This window comes from Notamacropus eugenii, chromosome 4 (genome assembly GCF_028372415.1).
Source record: "Notamacropus eugenii isolate mMacEug1 chromosome 4, mMacEug1.pri_v2, whole genome shotgun sequence".
Lineage (NCBI taxonomy): Eukaryota > Metazoa > Chordata > Mammalia > Diprotodontia > Macropodidae > Notamacropus > Notamacropus eugenii.
In genome coordinates this window covers 444,235-465,437 of record NC_092875.1, presented here as the reverse complement: position 1 = coordinate 465,437, position 21,203 = coordinate 444,235, and the positions used below count along the sequence as shown (strand labels likewise).

At 45.1% G+C, this 21,203-nt stretch overlaps 1 protein-coding gene across 4 annotated transcripts; it reads right to left on the bottom strand.

The window, feature by feature from the left end:
* Window positions 1-79: 79 nt before the first annotated feature.
* On the bottom strand, window positions 80-18,791 carry LOC140502750 (uncharacterized). Of its 4 annotated transcripts, none has more exons than XM_072606723.1 (8): window positions 18,464-18,790; window positions 17,578-17,642; window positions 16,611-16,842; window positions 8,097-8,223; window positions 6,549-6,644; window positions 6,316-6,432; window positions 4,684-4,806; window positions 80-3,729 (listed from the first exon to the last, which is right to left on the bottom strand). In XM_072606723.1, the coding sequence occupies exons 3-8, from the start codon at window positions 16,641-16,643 to the stop codon at window positions 2,729-2,731; spliced, it is 1,497 nt and encodes a 498-aa protein (XP_072462824.1). In that variant the 5' UTR covers window positions 16,644-16,842; window positions 17,578-17,642; window positions 18,464-18,790; the 3' UTR covers window positions 80-2,728. The 4 variants fall into 4 exon arrangements, with proteins under 4 accessions (XP_072462824.1, XP_072462825.1, XP_072462827.1 ...); XM_072606724.1 differs by having other exon boundaries at window positions 16,611-16,765; XM_072606726.1 differs by lacking the exon at window positions 6,316-6,432 and having other exon boundaries at window positions 18,464-18,791.
* Between the last annotated feature and the right edge of the window lie 2,412 nt (window positions 18,792-21,203).

Sequence of the window (21,203 nt, the reverse complement as noted above, 5' to 3'; positions counted from 1 at the left end):
GTCATACCCACAGAGACTGCTATGAACATGTTGGCGTATTTCCAGGCTTGAAGCACAAGATATAATAGACGCTCTTCACTGAAGATGGAACCAAGATGTTTATTCATATACCAGAAAGCCAAATCCATCAAAGTAACCAAGAAGTCTGTACATATTATCACTGCAGGGAGCATGGCCATAGGGGCCTTCCCACAAACAGGCACCCCTAAGCAACATGCCCTTCTCTCATACCCCCTAGCTGCTCTGTCTTTCTGCCTCCTCTTTCTCTAAGTGCCAACTCGCATCAACTTCCTGCTCCAATTGCAAGTCATTGGAGATAATCAACATTTCTTTGATGGCATGATTTTCTTCGACAACGAAGGACAAATACAATGATCTGAAAGTAGATGCAGCTGCCTGAATGGGGACCCAGGTAGCTGGGTAACTCATCTCCTCCTCTCCTGTCTGTATCCCCCTCCCGTTAACTTGGGGTTTACTAGCTAAATTCCTTTTCTCCTCCCCTCTCCTTTCCCCTTAAACCTACTGCACTATGAAGCCCATACATTGGACAACATTAGGTCCCTGCCTAAGGGCTCTTTTCTAGACCTTCCTGGCTTAAGAGTGACTATCAATAGCAACTGTTGCTGTTTTCCTCCCAGCCTGACGTAGTTATTTTTCTTTGCCTCATTAAAGGGGCCATGCCCTGACTACTTCTTGAACTACTCCTGTTCACTGAATGGGCTTTCCCTAACCTTAAGTGAGTACCTGAATAGACCTTGGCCTGAAGGGGCCATCTCCAGTCATCCTGATGGATATCTGGTCATCGGATTCAGATGGCTCTTTAAGACAAGTGTGGCTGGTGACCTTGCACAGCCCTCCCTCACTCAAAACAAAGTCAAGTGCAAGTCATGTTGTCATTTCTCTGATGGCATGGTCTTCTTCAGGCCACAAAGGATGAACGCAACAAGTTCCAACTCACACCAACTTCCTGCTCTACCACTTCTGGAAGCTCCTCCCTCTACAGGCTCCTTGAGTCACGTGACTCAAGCAGGTCACATAGGCCTCTTCATGGATGGGAAAGCTCTTCCTATTCCATTAACAATACAATTAAGGTATAGAAGACCACAAGCTTCCTTGACACAAAGAGATTTTCAGGTGAAGCTGAGATAATAATTCTGTTTGGAGTAAAGTATTTTAAGAGAGCACTAAATGCATAAACGTAGCTCAGTTTTTCTTCAGTTAAAAGGAACTGATAAGGCAACAGAGCTTCTGCACTGCATGGAGAGACACTGACCTTTTGAAGTCCTGAGCTTCTTCACACACAGACTATTGTTGCTGCTTTACTTGTAAGTGAGGCAAAGTCATCAGCCTCACTCTCTCCTGCAGAGTTCTCAGACACCAGGGGAAGACACAGGTCAAGACAAGTCATGATATCCCCCCATTTCTAACTAATCCATAAACATGGCCACAACTGACAGATGTCAGGGTACCAAATGAGTGGTTCCACCATTGTTCATAAAAACAGATTACATAATTGTAAGATTTTACAAAGTAATTTACACTCCAGTTCCAAGGCACTTTTGACAGCTACCTCCAGACAAATAAATATGGACAAACAAGATATCTCTTTATACCTATTATTTAAGAGAAACTGGAGATAATCAACAAGAGGCATTGACTAGTTGGAATACATCCAAAGAAGGCCTATGCTCATGAAGGACTGGAGACCAAGGCAAATGAGGACCAGCTGAAAGGAGTGAGACTACTTATCCTGAAGAAGAGAAAACTTGGTGGGCAACAGGAAATACTGTTCAAATACCTGAAAGGCTCTCATGTTGAAGCTGAATCCCACTTGTTCTGTTTGACCCCAGAGGGAAGACCCAGGACCAATGAGTGCAATGTGCAAAAGGCAGATTTCAGCCTAGTATGATAAAGTGTCCTAACACAGCAAGGCCTCTTGCCTGCCTAGGAGAGGCTGCTTTGTTCACACAATGCCTCTGCTCTGCCTCCAGTCCATCAGGGGAATCCCTACCTCATCACCAAGATTGTTGGGTCACCAAAATCAGGAGGCAGAAAAGATCTCAAGCTAATGAGAAGTTTCTTGATTGTCACATGCAGTGCCCTCCATGTCAACTGAATACCTGCATAGAGGTGGCCTGTGGGAGAACACAACATTTCCCTAAATGGCTCCAAGTTTTACATCCTTGACCAAACAAATCTGATTACATCCCTTCACCAAAGATTGTTCCCCAGTTGGCATAATATTGACACAAGGATTTTTCCTTATTCTGAAGACGTTCTACTTCTGGGAACATCCACATGTATTCTCTCACATAGTTCTGTAGATTGTCAGCCTACTGCCACCTTTTCTGGTTTTGCAACCTGGATGGTTGGCATGAATTATTTCCCATATCTAACGTTTCTCTTCTAGTCAGACACAAAATTTAACATTCATCCATGACATCCATGTAGTAGAGAAAGGCTATACCCACTGAACACATTCATAAAGTTTCTTTTCACTATAAATCCTCTGATGAGAGGATCAGAGATGATCTCTTGCTGAAATTCTTCCCACATTGAGTGCATAAATGGCTTCTACCCGGAATGAATTTTCTCCTAAGATACTCTGTACTCCATTTCAATGCCTTTCCCCGTTCAGGTAAGTTAGATTCCTATATTTCCCATGAATTCTCTGAAGGTAAACAAGATCTCATTTTAGCCTGGAGGTTTTGCCACAATGATCACATTCTTAAGGTTCCTCTCCAGCGTGGATTCTCTGATGTCGGATAAGATGGGTCTTCTGTTTAAACGTTGCTCGGCACTGGGTACATTCATAATGTTTCTCTCCAGTGTGGGTTCTCTGATGTGTATTAAGGTGAGCGCTCCTTGTAAAAGCCTTTCCACATTGATTACATTCATAAGGTTTGTTCTCACTGTGGATTTTCTGATGTTGGTTAAGAATGGGCCTCTGTGAAAAAGCCTTTCCACACTGGGTGCATTCATAAGGTTTCTTTCCAGTGTGACTTCTCAGATGGCGAATCATAGATTTCCTACCTCTGAAAGCCTTTCCACATTGATTACATTTATAAGGTTTCTCTCCAGTGTGGATTCTCTGATGTTCAACAAAACTTTCCTTCCATCTGTAAGTCTTTCCACATTGATAACACTTATAATGGTTCTCTACAGTGTGGATATTCTGATGTAGAATAAGACATGTCCGCCATTTAAAAGCTTTTCCACATTGACTACATTCATAAGGTTTCTCTCCAGTGTGAATTCTCTGATGGTGATTAAGAGTGTGCTGTGACTGAAAAGCTTTTCCACATTGATTACATTCATACAGTATCTGTTCAGTGTGGATTTTCTCATGTCGAGTAAGACTGCCCTTTGATTTAAAAGCTTTTTCACACAGAGTACATTTATAAGGCTTCTCTTCACTGTGTGTTTTCTGATGTACAATAAGACGAGACCTCTGAAAAAAGGCCTTCCCACACTGATTGCATTTATAGGGTTTCTCTCCAGTGTGAATTCTCTGATGTGTAATAAGATATTGCTTCTCAGTAAAACTGTTTCCCCATTGTTCAAAATCATAATATTTCTCTGCAGTGTGGCTAATCTCAGGTGTTGTGCAGATTTCTCTTGAATTGAAGTCAGAGAGATCCTCACTCATGAATCCTGACTTGTGAGTTTCTTCCACAGAAAGGGTTAGCTCTGCAGCAGTTTTCTTCATTTCCAGTCCAAAATTTCCTTCTGAAAAAAAAGTCGACAATAAAACAAAGAGGTACTACACACACACACACACACACACACACACACACACACACACACACACACACACATCCCCTTTGCTCCATAGATAGAACAAAAACTCAGTTACTTTCTGTTTCCCTGAATAAAGAGAACCATCTTCAAAGGGAAAACTTCCACTTAAAATGCCCTTAGTCACATCCTAAGGATGATTTAATAGCCAAAGGGTTTCACGCATGAATTTACATTGGATACTCACAAAAATTCTGTGACACAAGTAGGGTCACCATTGTTATCACATGCACAACTCAGACCTAAGTCCCAGCAGCTGAGCCTGGAATCCAAATTCTGTGCATGGGCCTGCTCTGTCCACAGTACTTGTCAAAGTATCTCCACCTTTAATCTTTCTCTTTCATTGTAAACACTTTCAATCCTTTCTTCATAGATACAATGCCATTTGGTGCACATGCACTAAATATTAAAATTATTTCTTGGTCTGTTCTACCAGGAACCATAACCTAATCTCCCTTGGGATCACATTCAGTCTTATTTTCTGTTGCGTTCTCTGAGTTCACATGGAGAATACCAACACTTTTTTGAATTTACCTGAGGCATAAGGGATTTTGTTCTGCCTCAATTTCTTGAGAGAGGTTCACAAACCCCTTGAAGAATAATGATCAAAGGGATGTGAGCTAAAAATTTGTCAGTGGTACCTTACCTGGTAAATAATTGTCCAGTTGGGTGACAAAGGTATTTATCTTCTGGGACAAGAAGTATGTGCATATTTCAACCTGAATAGCTGTCTTCTGGCAGGGATTCCAAGCAATCATGGTGAGGAATGCACAGTGTTTGGGGACCATGCAGTGAATACCTCAAACTCTGACTGCTTCTGACTATTGTCATTGCAACATATTGTTTCAGTTTCTCGACTTGATATCAAATTGTTTCCAAACTTACCAGAAGGTTGGACACTCATGTGCAAAAAGTCACAGGCACGCCAAGACCGTTGGTGTCTGTCTATCACTGCACTGGAGTTGTCTTCTCCTTCTTGGTCTGCCTTGCAATCACATTTCATCAAACCTGAAATCACCAGATGAAAGTCTTCCATGGCTTTATATTCATACAGCAGTGAGAGCAGGCTATTAGAAAACCATCATCACCAGGCATGTACATTGGAGTCCATCATGAAAGCATCATGGACCACCACAACTTTGCCACATCAACAGACCTTAAGATGCCACTTACTGAAATGGCAAGATTTGAACTTCTCATCTTTTCATGTTACTCATGTGACTGGTTAGTAAAAAAAAAAACAACTGAGTGAACATTTTTAATATATTTTGTTACAAGGTCAGAATACAACTGGTGGTGTGGTGCACAGAGTGCTGGGCCTTGAATCAGGACGACCTGAATTCTAACCGCTCCTCAGAAACTTGCTAGACCTGTGACCCTGGGGAACTCACAGGACCTCTGTTTGCCTCAGTTTTTTTACCTCATCCTTCCTGACTTCTCTCCAGGCTCTGACACTGTCAGGCTCCCCCTTCCTACATTTTAATGACATTACTCTCTCCTGGTTCTACTTCTACCGTATCGAAAAGGAAACTCATTCTCTTTTCCCCAACCCTCCCAATCTTTTCCATTGCTAATACTACCCAAGGCTTCATTCCAACAGTCCAAGCTCCAAATGAAATGCCATGCACACCTAATCAGTTCTCACACATTCACACGCCTGATGCCCATGTTCAATCAGTTCCAAAGTTCTGCTGATTCGATCCTTGGTGACATCATTCCATAGACCCTGTTCTATCTCAGCGTGGTCACTTTCTTGGTTCAGACCACAGTTACCCCACACCTAACAGAGTGTCACAGGCTGCTGGTTGGCCTAACTGCCTCAATTCTCTCCTCACTCCAGTCAATCCACCATCATGTTACCAAGTTCATGTTCCTTAAGAATTCACCTGACCATGTCACCATGTACTCAACAGCCTCTCATGGCTCCCCAGCCAAGGTATGAAATATAAATCCGTCTCCAGGGCTGTGAAAGCCCTTCATCACCTATTCCTCTTCTACTCTTCCAGTCTTCTTTCTCCCTTCTGTCCTCCACTACCCCATATATGTTATAATCCATGTGTACGGTCCTCCTTTCTGTTTCAGGGACAGGACCTTCCACCTCTGGACTCTGTGGGGTTTTCCTGCCATCCCAGTTGCCTACAATGTTCTCACTGGCTTCCCTGAATCCCCAGTTAGAGCTGACCTCCCACAAGAAGCCTTTCCCTGTCCTCCTGAAATTTAGGGCCTTCCCTCTCTTTACTAGCTCCAATTCATCCTGTCCATATTGAGTTCCTACATAGCTGTTGGCATGTTCTCTGCACCATCAGACTGTGCACTCCATGGAGCAGGGAAAGTCCCTTGAATTGATTGATGTGCTTGGTGCTTTGTACTGGGTCTGGAACAGAGTGGACACTTAGAAGCTGGTAGACTTGAAGGTGTAGGAAAGAGCTCATACAGAAGAGCCTAAGCCCTTTTATACTTTCAGGAGAATCCCATGCCCCCAAATGCGAAACAATTCTTTTTTGGGGGGGATCATACATTTATGCCTGGATGGAAGCTGAAAGGCCATGGAGTCCAAATCCCTCTCATTAAGGATGGAGAAACTGAGGTTCAGTGGTTCAGTGACTGATCCATGAAGACTCTGCTGAGAAACATCTAAAAAAGAATTCCAAGTCAGGTCTTCCCCCCCCACATTGGGCACCTGCCTCACCACAAGGCATAACAGTCTCTTGTAACCCCAGCTCCCATATACCTGCTTTCACCTCACTCACCTGTACAACAGCCCCCCAAACCTTCTTGCGCCAGCATCCATGGTGCTTCCCTTTGCTCAAAATAAGAGATGATGTCTTCTCTGGGAACTGGAAACCCTGGGCATGAGGAGTCAGGAACAAGCATGGAGAGAAAGTTGTCATTCAGTTCTCTTTAGGGAAAGGCGTTCAGACTCACAGTTGCTCCATTCTGAGATTCACTCCATTATGTTCACACACATGAACCTCTACCCATCCATTAGTGCTTGTAATGTAAGGAACCCAAAACAGCCTGTGTTACATTATCCTGTTGCACAGCCTGTCCTGAGAAAGAGCCAGACCTCATCCCCCCATGCTGTCGAGTCCCACTCTTGTAGAAACTCCTCATTCCAAACTGGGCTAAAAAGGCTTATTATGCAAAACCAGACTAGAGTCCCAGAACAGGAAACTATATAAGCCAGTTTTTGCCCTTTCCCCCTCTCCTGTTCCCCACTCCCTGAAACCTATAGAAACCTTGTGTACTGCTCATTTGAGGCATCTTGGCCCGTTTAGCTGAGAGTCTCCTGCTGGCAAACGGAATAAATCTTAGTTGGTCTAAATTCCACTTCTCAGACAGTCTTTTATTCCTGGCAAAGCCAGGGACATGTAAGCAAGGACCCCAGGGTGGTTCTCAGGACTCCTGAAGGATGGTCTCATAGCATTTCTTTTCTGAGCTTTGGGGAAAAGTGGAGGAGAAGACCATGGAACCAGCTTGGAATCACAAAATTTGGTTTTGGTGAAGCTTCTTTATGGAAGGACGGCCTCATGGCATACTTTCCATTGTCTAGAAATGAGACGAAGCTGATGGTGCAATGGAGAGAGCCCTGGGCCTAGAGTGAGGTATGCCAGAGTCTACATTCAGCCTCACACAGTTACTAGCTGTGTGCCACAGAACAAGTCATTTCATCTTCATCTGCCTCAGTTTCCTCAACTGTCAAATGGTAGAATAATATCACCTACTTTGGAAGGTTATTGTGAGGATGAAGTGATATAACATTGTAAAGAAAGCCCTGGGCCCAGCACCTGGTACACAGTAGGTGGAAATAAATGTTTCTTCCCTCCCCTTATTTGCCACCATCTCTGCTGGAATTTGAGGGCAACAGGAAGGAGGATTCAGGGCAAACGCTAAAGGAGGGACAAGTAGAAGCCATGATTGAAGCTTGTTAAAAGGAGAATATTCTGGATCCTCAACCCATCCCAGAGGCCAGGCTTGTAAGGAGAAGCCACCTGAGCAGCTTTCAAAGACTTGGCAGACCCAATTCCCGTCCAGGTGGAGGTCAAACTGAATGACCCTGAGGTTGGCTCCATGTCTCAGTCCTTGCACACTAATTTGAAGCTACCTAAATATGGGAAGCATCAGGAGCATTAAGGAAACCCTCAGGTTCCTTTCCCACAGTGCAACGACTTTCTAGTGGAAACACCAGGCAGCAGGACAGGAGATCAACACTTCTCTCTAATAACTGATAAATGCTCCAAACCCTGTATACATTCCTTTGATGGCAGACTCAGTGTTACCAGAGGAAGTGTCCTTACCCAGGAAGAGCAGGTTCCAGGCATTCTCCAGCATGACCCTCTTGTACAGCTCCTTCTGAGCATGGTCCAAGAGGCCCCACTCCTCCTCGGTGAAGTCCACAGCCACGTCCTTGAATGTCACCAACGCCTAAATCATTAAACATCATCGGATGTAGAGCTGAAGAAAACTTCACAAAGCTGAAGTGCAGAGAAGGGATTTGCCCAAAGGTCAGACTCTTTATGAGAGTCAGAGTCAACCCCTAAAACCATATTCTTTAAGAGCCTAATTGAATTGTTAGAAAGGCATTTCTATGGTCATTTGAAATAAAATTGAGAAATATTTTCTTCTGAAATACATCTCCCTGTGGAATCCGGGAGAAAGTTTGTGTTCCATCTGTGAGGTTGGTGGATGTATGGAGGAGCATGAGAGAGGGGATAGGAAATATCTTCTTTATCAAAAGTGATATGTTTAGCCATGGTAAACTCTAGAACTTATTTCCTTTCATATTGAATGGAGTTATAGGAAGTTTTACTTTAATCCAAAGAACACAGAGACCAAAGCAAAGAACTTATGGATCAGAGGAAGGGGAAGCCAGAGACCAAATTCGTATATTATATATACATAAATATATCTATATACACATATGCCTATGAATGCATGACAATACTTTATATACCAAATAGACATGTACAAGATGATTTGCATGTTGTCTCCTCCATGGGAATGTGAGCTCCTTAGGATTAGGAAATGGATTTTATCTTTTTTGAAAAATGAATATTTTATTTACAATGCAAGGAACAACACGAGCATTTCCATAAGAGGAAAATGTAAGAAGTGATCACACATGAAATTGCAAATCTACCATGTACAACTTGACATTCCTCAAATAATATAATGGTTATCAGGTAAATTTCTTTTGTTTCTCCTCTCCCTCTACAACCCTAGAGATGGCTACCATGTATATAAATGTCTGCCTGTATGTATATGTATATGTGTATACACACACACATACATGTGTGTAAAATTATTCTATGTATACTAGTATTTGTCAGTTCTTTATCTGGATGCAGATAGCATCACTCTTTACATGTCCTTTATTTTTAATTTGTCTTTAGAATAGTCAAAATGACTTATTTGCTCAAACTCTTCTGAACACTCTATCGCTGTGACTGTATACAGTGTTTTCCTGTTGCTGCTCACTTTGCTCTTAACCATTTTGTGCAAGTCTTTCCATCCCTTTCTAACATCATTGATTCCATCCTTTCTTACAGCAAAGTGGCATTCCATCACAACCACTGAGCACAACCTCTTCAGCCTGTCCCTAAATGATGGGGATCACTGCAACGTCCAGGGCTTTGTCACCACAAAGACAGTTGCTATAAACATCCCACTCACATTAAAAGTTACAAATATTGTCTGTGAATTTCTTTCCAGTCTCATTTTTACTCACAATGCTCTTTCTCAGGGTCTCTTTTCACTCTTTCCCTTTGAGCTCATCTTCTCCCCCTCCCACTTACTGCTCCAATTCACCAATGCCTCCAAGAATACCCTGATCCTCTCCTCCAATGTGAATCCACAGGGCCTGCAAATGTGCCCCATCTTCTCCCTGACTTTCCTAATTGCCAGTCCCCACACCCTCTGAAAATTCCCTCCCTGAACCTGTTCCCCAATTTTCTCATCTCCCTACATGTTCAGAAGACTTCTACACACTTTCACATGTACATGTTGTTTCTTTTTCAACTCAGATGAAAGGAAGGCCCCAATATCACCATCCCTCTATCCTGACTTGCTTCCTCTCTCTGGGTTCTTCTTTTCATGCTCCCTCTTTCCAATATCACTTCTCCCTTTTGACTTTTCCTGCCCAGTTTTTTTCTCATTACCCCATCATGCACAATTCAGTCACCACCTTTATTTCAAATTACATTGATGACGTGATGACAGTTCTAAGAATACTGTTAACTCTTCCATACATAAACAATAAGCAAACAGTTTGACCTTAATGGGGGCCTTATAAGCAATCTTTAATTTAACGTTTTCCTTATACTTCTTCTGGATCTTTTATATCCAATTTTCCAATGAGTTCTGCTCTGTTTGATCCAAACCTGAAGGTCTACAATTCATCAAACAGCCATTTTTATTTTCATCCAGGATTACACTCATTTTGCTGGTACATTATTTTTGGATGCAATCATAATTCTTCTGTTCTTTGAAATGTCATGTCCCAAGACCTTCTGTCTGTTAGAGTGGAATCTGCTGGTTCTTGGGAAATCCTCACTAGATTTCCACAGGATTGGAATGCTTTTTTTTCTCATTGCTTTCAATATTTTCACCTGAACCTGGGAACTTTGAGACTTGGCTATGACATTCATGTAAGTTTTTCTCCATTATATCATATTATATTTCTGCTATTATTATATGCTTTAATCCTTACAAATACCCTGATACTTGGAAGTGGTCACCTGTTTCCAAGTTACCATATGTACAGCATGTGTGTGGCCAAAGAGCTTGAAATCTGATGGTCTTCCATTTCATTTTCTTTTATCTCTATTACAAGAGTAGGATTCACTTTATCAAAGACAATTGGCCAGGACTTATGAAAATGGAAAAAGACACTTCAATTCTAGAATTCACAGATCATCTCCAGAACAAAAACCAGTGCATGCATTCAGGGAAGATGGCAGCATGGGTCAGGAATTTCTAGGCTCTCTGGATTTCCTCCACAGAGAGAAAATTACCATAAAATGAAAATAGAGAAGCAAAAACAAAGGGGTAAAGCAGCTGGAGGACAACTTGAGAGGACCTCAGAGAAGACTCTGGGGGCTGAGGGCAGTGTAGACATTTCAAGGCCAACTCCACTGCACTACCAAACAGCAGTCCCAGAGGGAAGCAGACCAGGCCTCTAGAACTTTCACCTCCAGAATCTGAACTCACAAACTTTCACCTATGGAACAGCAGAAGTTGAGTGAGGGAAGACAGATGGACTCTGTAATGACTCTAGAAGGCAAGCCTGGCAGTGCTGCCCACACATAATCCTGGGCTGTGGCTGTGGGCAAGGAGGAGTGACCAACGTCCAGTGGTACCACAGGAAGAAGGAACATTTTCAGGACAGTGTGACTTGGGCTCCGGGTGGGTGGAAGGGAGGAATCCCAGAGGCTGAGCCTCCAGAGAGAATGCAGAACACAAGAGTAAGGAGGACCTGAGACCTAGTAGCCACTAAATTTGGATTAAAACTTGATTGTAGTCAAAGGAAGCTGATTAAAAAAAATAAGAGAAATGAAACATAAAAATGAGGAGGGAAAGGAAGAAGAACCTGATCACTGATGACTCCTTGGGTATAAAAGAAAGTCTGGATGACATTCAGAAGAAGATGTCAAGTGGGTGACAGACCAAAAAGAAATCTTGGAGGAACTGAAAAAGGAGTTAAAAAATCAAAGAAGAGAGAATGAGGAAAAATAGGAGAAAATCAACAGAACTCAAGAAAATTGTAATAAATAATTCTAAGTCAAGTCAAACAGAATGAGGAAAAATTAGAAAAAAAAAGAAAATCAAGTAGATTGTGGAAAAGAAAGTCAAGCAATTGGAACAAGACGTATAAAACCGTAAGGAAGCAAATGAAGAGGATTTCCAAAACCAAATGTAAGACAATGAGTAAAAATTGGAAAAAAAAAAGAAAGTCATTCAAGAAAATGATGAAAAGAAATCTAACTAATTAGAAAAAGGGATACGAATTCCAAAAGAAGAAACTAACTCCTTGAAAACTGGTATTTGCCAAGTAGAGTTGAATGATGTGATAAGACACTAAGATGTAATAAAAGTAGAAAAAAGAGAAAAGAATCTGAAACACATCCTTAGGAAAACAACTGATCTGGAGAACAGATGAAGGAGAGACAATGTCTGAACTTCCAGGCTACGTTAAAGTTATGGTCAAAAGAAGAATCTCAGTACGGTTTTACAAGAAGTTATTAAGGACAATTGCCCTGAAGTTCTACAACAAGAAGGGAAAGTGGAGATGGAAAGAATCCACTGATCACACCCAAAAGGATCATGGGAAGAAAATTCACAGGCATGTCAGAGCTCAGATTCCAAATTCCCAGGTTAAAGAGAAAAGATAATCAGGGAAAAAGGAAAAGAACTTCTGTGTTCTAAAGTGATGGCAGCAGTTTTCTTTGTGGAGGCAAAGAACTAGAAAATGCATAAAGGTTACATGTACAGAATAATTTTACATGTACATAGATGTAATTTTACATATACATATACCTATTTTTGTCTAAGGGTAGTCACCTCCAGGGCAGAGGATGAGGGTGTGGGAAGAAAAAAGAAATGTTCATGATAATTTTGGAATAGATGATGGAAAGCAATAGAAATGGTGCATAGCAGATTTGCAATTTGATGTGCAAGCATCTTTTTATTGAACTATGTTTTGGAAATGCTGACTTTCTTCCATAAATTAAAATTTAACAATGATTCAAAAACCAAAAACCAAGCCAAGGCTGCAACCCCCAGGACTGGGAGTAGTTACATTTATCAATCCAATTTAGAAACACAAAGTCCTACAAGTCACCAGCAGAACAACTTCCACACAATGGAAAGGCGTCTGCAATCATGCAAAACTAATGCAAATGCACTAGAAAGAAGCAGGGAAGGAAGGCTGCGTTCCAGAGCAGCACTTCTTAACCTGTGGGTCTGATCCCCATACGGGGTTGCCTAACTAAATACGGGGGTCACAAAAAATGTGACAACAGGTAAAGGTTTCTGAGTGCCCAAGAGCATAACTTAATTCACAATGAAACAGGAAATGAATCCAAGGAGTTTCTGGCACTGCTTGCCCATGCTACATCGTGCATCTTCACTGTAGCCTTGGTTCTGAACATACAACATGTGAACTTTCCACTGTGCATGTTGTTGTGAAATGCAAAGCCAGAAACACCTCGGCTCAGACACGAAATTATTGGATGTGATGAAATCAAAATGTCACTCCACTCTGAAAAATGGTGAAGATGTTCTATGTCCTGCAGTATTCAATATTCTACCAAGATTTAATTCTTTATGTAAAAAGAAACAAGCATATCCATCTCCTTAGTATGCAAATTGGCTTTCATCTTTGGTAAACACTAAAATTATATTGTATACCAAAAATTGTTTTAAAAGAAATTTCTTTATGATTTATTATCAGTAAATCAGATTGGTTTACCTATCTTATAGACCCAAGGTCTCAAAACATGTTCTCTGTCCAAAGAGTTCAGGAGAGAAAAAAGTTTAAGAAGCCCTGTTCCAGAGCACTCTGGATCCCAGGACGCTGCAGGTGACTGATTCAGCAGATGGGAGCTTAACAACATGGGGGGAAAGTGGATATTCCACAAAGAAGAGGAGTAGGAAATATTTCTAGAAAGAAAACCAGAAAGGAAGGGATTGTTTGCTTCTTAACACCTCAGAATAAAGAAATACAGGAGTACTGAACAAATGTGGACTCGAACAGACAGATCAAAAAGACATTTCTTTCTGAAAGTACACAGGCACACAGGGATAAAGGAGGAACCCTGGAGGAGGTCAGAGTGCAGAGGATGGTAGGGGGTATCATGGGCGGAGCCTTGACATCCTGCCTGAGGGAGAAGGTCCTCTGGTGGCCCTACAGGACAACTAGGGGACATAAAGGAAAGCGGGGAGGAGGAGACAGCCCAGGGAGAAGAGAGTGATGTGACAAGGTCTCCTCAAGGACTAGAAATGGTGAATCCAATTTCATAGACATTTATAAAGCACCTATCATGTGCCAGGCACAATGCTAAACACTAGGGCTAGAAAAAGAGGCAGAAGGCAGTCCCTGCCCTCAAGGAGGTCAGCATCTAATGGGGGAGACACCAAGCCAACCAATATATCCAAAGGAAGCAAGGCTTGGACAAACAGGCCAGGATTGGAAGAGGGAAGGAGGAAGGATGAAGAGGGTTAGGGAAGGCTTCCTGGGGCTTTGTAGTTGTTGGAGGGGACTTAAAGGAAGACAGTGAGGTCAGTAGTCTGAGCTGGGGAGGGAGAGGATTCTAGGCTTAGGAACAGTCATTGAAAGTGCCTAGAGCTGAGAGAAGCCACGAGGCTTAGGGCCAGCGGAGTAAAGGTATATGTTGGGTCGGGGATGGGTTAGAAAGGGCTTTGATTGTCAGTGAGAGTATTTCCTGTTTGATCCTGGAGGGAATAAATAGGGAACTGCGGGAATCTGTTTGGGAGGGCAGTGACCTGATCAGAGCTGCACTGCAGGAAATGATTAGGGGCTGAATGAGGAATGGCTTGGAAGTGGGAGCGCTATGAGGGGGGCAGACCCACCAGTAGGCTATTCCAATAGACCAGGCATGAGGCAATGGAGGCGTGCATTAGAACGGTGGTAGGGAGAGGAGAGAAAGGACAGAGTCTAGAGATGATGCCAAGGTGAAACTAATAGGCCTTTGCACCATACTGGATAAGTGGGTGAAGAGATACAAAAGAGGCTGGGATGACTCTGACAGAAAACTGTTCACAAAAGGACAGAAATACCAGATGTAATGTGGGTTGCACCTCCCTTAAATGATCCTTGTAATGCCAGCATTTCAGTCTTGTCCTTACCTTCCTGCTCTTAAGACATTTACTTTGGATCAGGTTGAGCTGAACCACACATTAAGGTGACCCTTCTCCAGGGACATTACCTTGTGGGGAGCCCAGCCCAAGCTAGATCTCAGCTTCTAGTGTCCTTCCTCCCTGACACTGGGATTCATGGCAGGAAGGGCAGAGCAGCTGGAATGAGGTGGCTGCCAAGGGCCCTTGGGGTCTCAGGACCAGGGCTTGCTACCTCATAATGCCTCCTCCCTCTGTTCTCCTAAAACTATAAAAACTTTTTGATGGGTATATTTGGTGGGGAAACAGACCTGGCCTCCCCAGGATGGTAGGTTTGCTACCCTGTTATCTCAGTGAAAGGTGTTTTATTCCTCAACTCATGCCTTTGGTTTATTTCAGGACTTGTCAACTACTAGGTGATGATGGGAAGATGGTGTTGCCTTCTACAGTAACAGGGAAACTAGGAGTGTGTGTGTGTGTGTGTGTGTGTGTGTGTGTGTGTGTGTGTGTGTGTGTGTGTGTGTAATGTCTGCGGTAAAAATAACAAGCTCTGTGTGGAATACATTGAGTTTAAGATATCCAAGGGCCATCCAGTTGGAGATATATGGTAGGCAACTAGGGATACAAGACTGGAAGTCAGCAGAGAAACTGGGGCAGGAAAGGTCCTTGTGAGAGTCATCAGCACACACATAGTGATGACATTGATGGGAGCTGATGAAATCACCAAGGAAAGTAGTACAGAGGGAAAAGAGGAGAGGACCAAGGCTGGACCCCCAAGGGACCCCTATGGTCAGAGGGTTTGAGCCCAGGAAGACCCAGAGGAGACAGAAAAGAAGTAGTCAGATAGGATGGAGGAAAACCAGGAGACAGTGGGGTCCTAAAAGCCTGGAAGAAAGAGAAGATCAAGAAGGATAAAGTGTCCAACAGCATCAGAGACTGGAGGGAGGTCAAGGAGAAGGAGGGTGGAGAAGGTCATGTGACCTCTATGATTTTAAAGAAAGAAGAACACAGGAGAGGAGGTGAGGGGGATGGGAAGGTGAAGAAAGAAAGGAGACCTGACTCTGAAGATGAGAGGGGAAAAGGTGTGTCTCACCTGGGGGAGAGGAGAGCATGGTCCAGTGCAAACTTCCCTAGTCCAGATTGGGCCCAGAAAGAATGTGCTGGGGCAGCTTCTGGACCTCTCAGCTCACACATGGTAAAGGGTCAGATCATTGGTTAGAAGGAGATTACAGGGGTCCCTCTGCTGGCTGGACTCTGTGGCTTTGACCATGCTCTAATCTGGGTGCCAGGCCTGGCTGGCAATCTCAGTGTGAGGAGGAGCATACCACATGTCAGGCAACGCGAAAGGCCTTGGCAATGGCTCTCTCCCATGACTGCAAAGTTCTCAGCCCCAACCCTAACCCAAACTCTACATGCCTGCTCTGGGCTTCCTTAAAGGCTCAGCTAAAATGGCACTTTCTGAAAAAAATGATTTTCCTGGTCCCCCAAATTGCTGGAGCCTTCCCTCTCAGAGTTAACACCACTTCATACAGTGCAAAGCTCGCTTGTACACAGCTGCTGAGTTGTTGGAGCAGCTAGATGGAACTATGGATAGAGAGCTGGCCCTGGACTCAGGAGATCCTGAGCTCAAATCTTGCCTCACACATTAGTTGTGTGACCCCAGACTAGTCATTTAACACTATTTGACTCAGTTTCTGCATCTGTAAAATGAGCTGGAGAAGGAAATGGCAAACCACTCCACTGACCTTGCTAAGAAAACTCCCCAACCAAAGCGCCAATGAATCAGTTTTACTAAAAGTAGCAGAGAGCAGGGCAGTGTTGTTAATACCTTATTCAGTTTCATGCCTACATCTGTAAAGAAATGCTCCATGAGGACCACACTGGCAGCTTCATAGACCATGGTGTACATACATGGCAACAGCCTCTTGGGCTGACTTCTGGGCACAGATTGCACTCACCTGGGGAGGGTGGCTGTGTCTCCCAGGGGCCATTCCGTCTGGATCCGACTCCTTGGTGGGGCCAGGCCTGGGTCCTGTGCAGACTGAGCTGGGCAGGGAGAAGGATTCCAGAGGGGGAGAGGTCTTCCTCTTCACTTCCTACACAGCAGGCTGGCCTACAGGGATTCACAAGAGTGATGCCCCACATCAGTCACAAAGGCCCTGGCACCATCCTCAGGGGAGAGACTCCACTCTACAAAGAAAAGGAGGAAGCAGGGAGGGTCAGGGTTGGAAATGGGGGTGGTCTGAACAGGAAGACGACTGCCCTTCTTCTCTTACTCCTTGTCTCCTGCCCCCTTGCCCCTATTCTCCCACAGAGACCCAGGACACAGAGGCAGCTTGGGATCCCAGATGGGATGAGACCAGTCAGAGGTTCAAGGGCACCTCAGGCAGAGCTCTCCCTCCACATGGTCCTCTGCCTGCCCTGCATTCCCTCTGCCTGATGCACACACATATTATCTAGACTACAGACTGACTGCTTGGTCTAGGAGAGAGGGAAGGTAGGGGAGGTTGAGGAGGTGGAGGGCTCTTGAATGATCAGGGGAAGCCTGAGGCTGGGAGACAAAGTGCAGTCTGGGATTCAGCCCCCTGGCATGGGACCTGAGGCAGGGTAGCGGGAGGCATGGAGAAGGGGAGCAGGGGTAAGGTCTGGGAGGCAAGACCATCTAACATAGCTCATGGAGGGAGGTCAGGGACACCAGAGGGACAGAAAGGATCCAGGGGGACACTGAGCCTGGGGAAGCAAGATGACTGTGTCCTGAGGTCTCACTTAGTGCTGGGAAGGACTGTTGGGATGCTCTGGTAGAGCTTAGGCTTGGAATCCCTAAAGGGAGACTGGAGACAGGGAGTCACATGCCTGGTTTCTGACAGGAAAGCAGCCCCAGAGCCTTGGGTGCAGAGAAAGGGAGATAGGAAAGAGTTTTGGTACCTGTGTCCAAGCCTGGGTAAGTAGGAAGGAAGGTTGGATTCTTGGATCTCCAAAGGGGGCTGGATCTGAAGGTAAGACAAGGTGAGTGGAATAGGTTTAGTGAAGACATCTCAGACTGCAATTCTTCTCCCAGGGGTAAGAAAGACTGAGAGGATCAAGATTACAATATTTTTAGAGTGGAATAATTCCATATAAGGATATAAAACTGTGTAGTACCTTAGGGTCTCAACGATTGGATAAAACTTACATAACTTTTTGATGCCTTCATTTCAAAAGGGATTGGCTAGATTTCGCGTCTAGAATGTAAGATCATATTCTCAGCTAATGAGGATGATGGTCAGAGGGGAGGGAGGGGCTTGTGTGAGGATCTATATATATCACTGCCTTTCCTTTGTCTTCAGCTTTTCCTGCTCCAGACCACGTGGGGAGGAATTGCCCCGCTTTCTGAGAATCGAATAAATAAACTTTCTGTCATCACTTTGAGAGCCTCTGAGTAATTAATTTAAGTAGGGAATCTTGTTATCCCGCACACAGGGAATTCCTAACTAAGAAGATAAGAGATTAGGGGACTGGGAGACAGGACACCGGGGCCGGATAGGAGGCTGAAATGAGGACTCCCAGAATCCTGTGGTCAAAGTCTGCAGTCTGGAAGTCTTATCCAATGGTAAATCTGGGGAAGGTGAGGCAGGAATTTAGGAAGTGACGGGGAGTCTGGGAAAGTTGTAGGGGCATGGAGCTCATCCAGGAGCCAGGCTTGGGAGGAAGGTGTGCTCCTGGCAGACCTGGAGGGCACTCACCATGAGGTCTGATGCGAGGAAGGAGATTGAATTGCAGGGGAAGCCAGGGGAAGCCAGGAAATGGGAAAGTGGGGAAGGAGGCGCCTTACCTGGGACCCGCAGGCACAGAGCTGGCGTCCGGAAAGCAGAGCGATCTCAGCACCACAGGAAAGGAGAGCGATCTCAACTGCAAGAGGAAGGCACAGGAATCCTGGCTCCGGGGAAGGCAGAGAGAGCACAGAGCCAGGCAAAGGGAGAGATTTGAAGTGGAGGGAGAGCCGAGCATTCTGGGCTCAGACACTTCCTGCTCCTGTCCAGCCCACTCTGGGAGGGTCCTCTCATCCCCAGCAGCCCTGCCCACTCCAGCCCCCCAGGCCCCCAGGATGGCTGAGCCCTTTCTTCCAATCACACCCAGGGCTAGGGCTCAGAGATCCTGCCTGCCTCGCCTCCCTAAGCCCTGCCTCCCTTCTCCAGTGCCATGATCCCTCCTCTGCCCTAAACACCTCCCAGGCCTCCAAACTCCACCCCTCCCCGCTCTCTGAGAGCTCCTCCTCTGGTGTCTCCATCCCCTCCTCTCCCACTCCCCTCCACACTCACCCCCTCCTCCCCTGAGCAGAAAGACTGGCGGGGTAAAACTGGCACCAGACTACCTGAAAGTAATACTGCATCTACAGAGGGAAGGAGGAGGTAGGGAGGGCAGGCTTGGAAAGGAAGATGCTCTGAACAGGAGGGCTCCCTTCCTCCCTCTGCTCCTTCCCTTCTGTCCGCCTTCCCGCCCCATCCTTCTGTAGAGACCCAAGAGGCACAGGGGACTTGGGGATCCTAGATGGGAAGAGACCAGTCAGAGCCTCAGTGAGCCCTGAGTCAGAGCTGCCCCTCCACCTAGTACCCTGCCCTCCCTGCGTGGAGAACCAAGGGTGAACGACATTGTGTAAGGGGGAGTGGCTGCCCCACTGGGGACCAACTGGCCTGTCCCAGTTGGACTATTTCCTTCCCTCCCTCCCTCCCTTCCTTCCTTCCTTCCTTCCTTCCTTCCTTCCTTCCTTCCTTCCTTCCTTCCTTCCTTCCTTCCTTCCTTCCTTCCTTCCTTCCTTCCTTCCTTCCTATCTTCCTCCTTCTCTGATGGGGAGTCATATCCTGACTACAAGTGTTCTGTCCAAAGGAATATAAATTTTAATTGATTAAACCAGCCTTCAGTCTCTAAATGGGTACTGCCTCAGACAAACTGAGACCTGGGAAAGACTTTAGCTTAAAAATTCAAGGACTCTCACTTCTTTCAGGACCATCAACAGTTGTCCAATTTAGGGAGGTTTCTCCTAGACCCAAGAGCCCCCCAGTGCCTAGCCCCAGAAGCCCTAGGATGAGCCCTTTCCTCCATTATCACCCTACATCAGGACCTCAGGACCCAGCTTGCCTCTCCTTCACAAGTCCTGCCTTCCATGTAACTAGGACATTGTTGTCCAGTAGCTTTGGCCCTGTGCAGCTCTTCCCTGACCCCACTTGGGGTTTTCTTGGCAAAGATACTGGAATGATTTGCATTTTCTTCTGTAGCTCATTTGAGAGATGAGAAAGCTGAGGCAAATAAGGTTGAGTGACTTAGCCAGAGTCACCCAGCTAGGAGGTACCTGAGGCCTGACCTGAACTCTGGAAGAATTTTAGACCCAGGACTCTATCCACTAGGCCACCTAGCCACCCACTAGGAGCTTAAGTAATGCTAATTAAATAACTGACTCAAAAAGAAGTTGTTTTCTTGGGTTTTATTGCAAATACTAAATGCCTTTGATCACTTTAATACTTTAAAGTCTTTCTTTTTTTAAAAAAAATCATCTTTTCTATACCCTTTTCTACCTAAGAGCACTCCCTGATTATAACCCAGTCTCTGGGACACTCACGGACCTCAGGAAGAGAACATCTACAGAGATATCTCTGTGTGTTCATGTGTTTCTGCGTGTGTGTGTATGTGCATGTGCATGCCTTCTTCAGAATGTCACTAACAAGGACCCTGATGATTCTGACAGCAGACTCAAATAAGCTAAAATGTACAAGGTGCCTGGCACACAGTAGGTACATATAACCAGCCCCACCTGCTTTCCTGTCTTCTTACACCTCACTCCTCCCTTCCTCCTCCTCCTGATCTCTGACCCAGGGACACTGGCCTCCTGGATGAGGTTTCACCAAGACCTGATCTCCTGACTCTGCTATACCCCATGTAGGAAATGTTCTCCCCCTCTTGACAGGGTGTCTTTACCCCCCCCCCCCCCCTTGCTTTTGGTTTTACAGCTGTTCAAGGAGGACTAGCCCTTCTGGTGTGAGGCCTTGCTGAGTTGTTTTCCCACTCCTTGGGTGTCTACCTGTCACACAACTCTCCCCTATGGCCCCAAGAAGCTGTAGCATGCCCAGTGTCCATACGTGGTAAACTCCTTCTTGTTGAACCAGTTTTGAGGGTACTGAAAGGCCAGAAAGCCATGGGTGAGGGAGGGGCTGCCAACCCCAAGCAAAAGAACTAAGCCTCACCCACCCAGGAATGGGTAGATAAAAATGATTTCTTCCAAAGGTCATGAAGGCAACTGAAGCAGGCTCTGGGGAGCACTGGGGCTTGGGCAGACATGGAAGATGCCAAGGTCATACACTGCACCCTGGCCATGCCCAGTCCAAGCTTCCTAGTGACCCCACCTCTAAGCCATGGTTGAGGGAGAGATCTTCTCTGCCTGTCCCCCTCCCTTCCCTTCCTCATTCGGCTTCCCTTCTCCATCCCATTCCCAGTCAGGGAGCTCTGCCCTCTACCTCTCTATGGCTCCACACTCTTCAGAGCTGGTCTGTGTGCCTTCTTAAAGTGTAATTGCTGCCCCA

What these genes read in the sequence shown, in the direction of transcription:
- LOC140502750 (XM_072606723.1), bottom strand. Translation starts at nt 16,643, where the DNA reads ATGGCCCCTGGGAGACACAGCCACCCTCCCCAG. An exon ending in GACACAGCCACCCTCCCCAG is followed by an intron (nt 8,224 to 16,610) that starts GTGAGTGCAATC and finishes TTAATGATTTAG; the next exon opens with GCGTTGGTGACATTCAAGGA. An exon ending in TTTGGGGGGCTGTTGTACAG is followed by an intron (nt 6,433 to 6,548) that starts GTGAGTGAGGTG and finishes ATTCTTTTTTAG; the next exon opens with ATGTTTCTCAGCAGAGTCTT.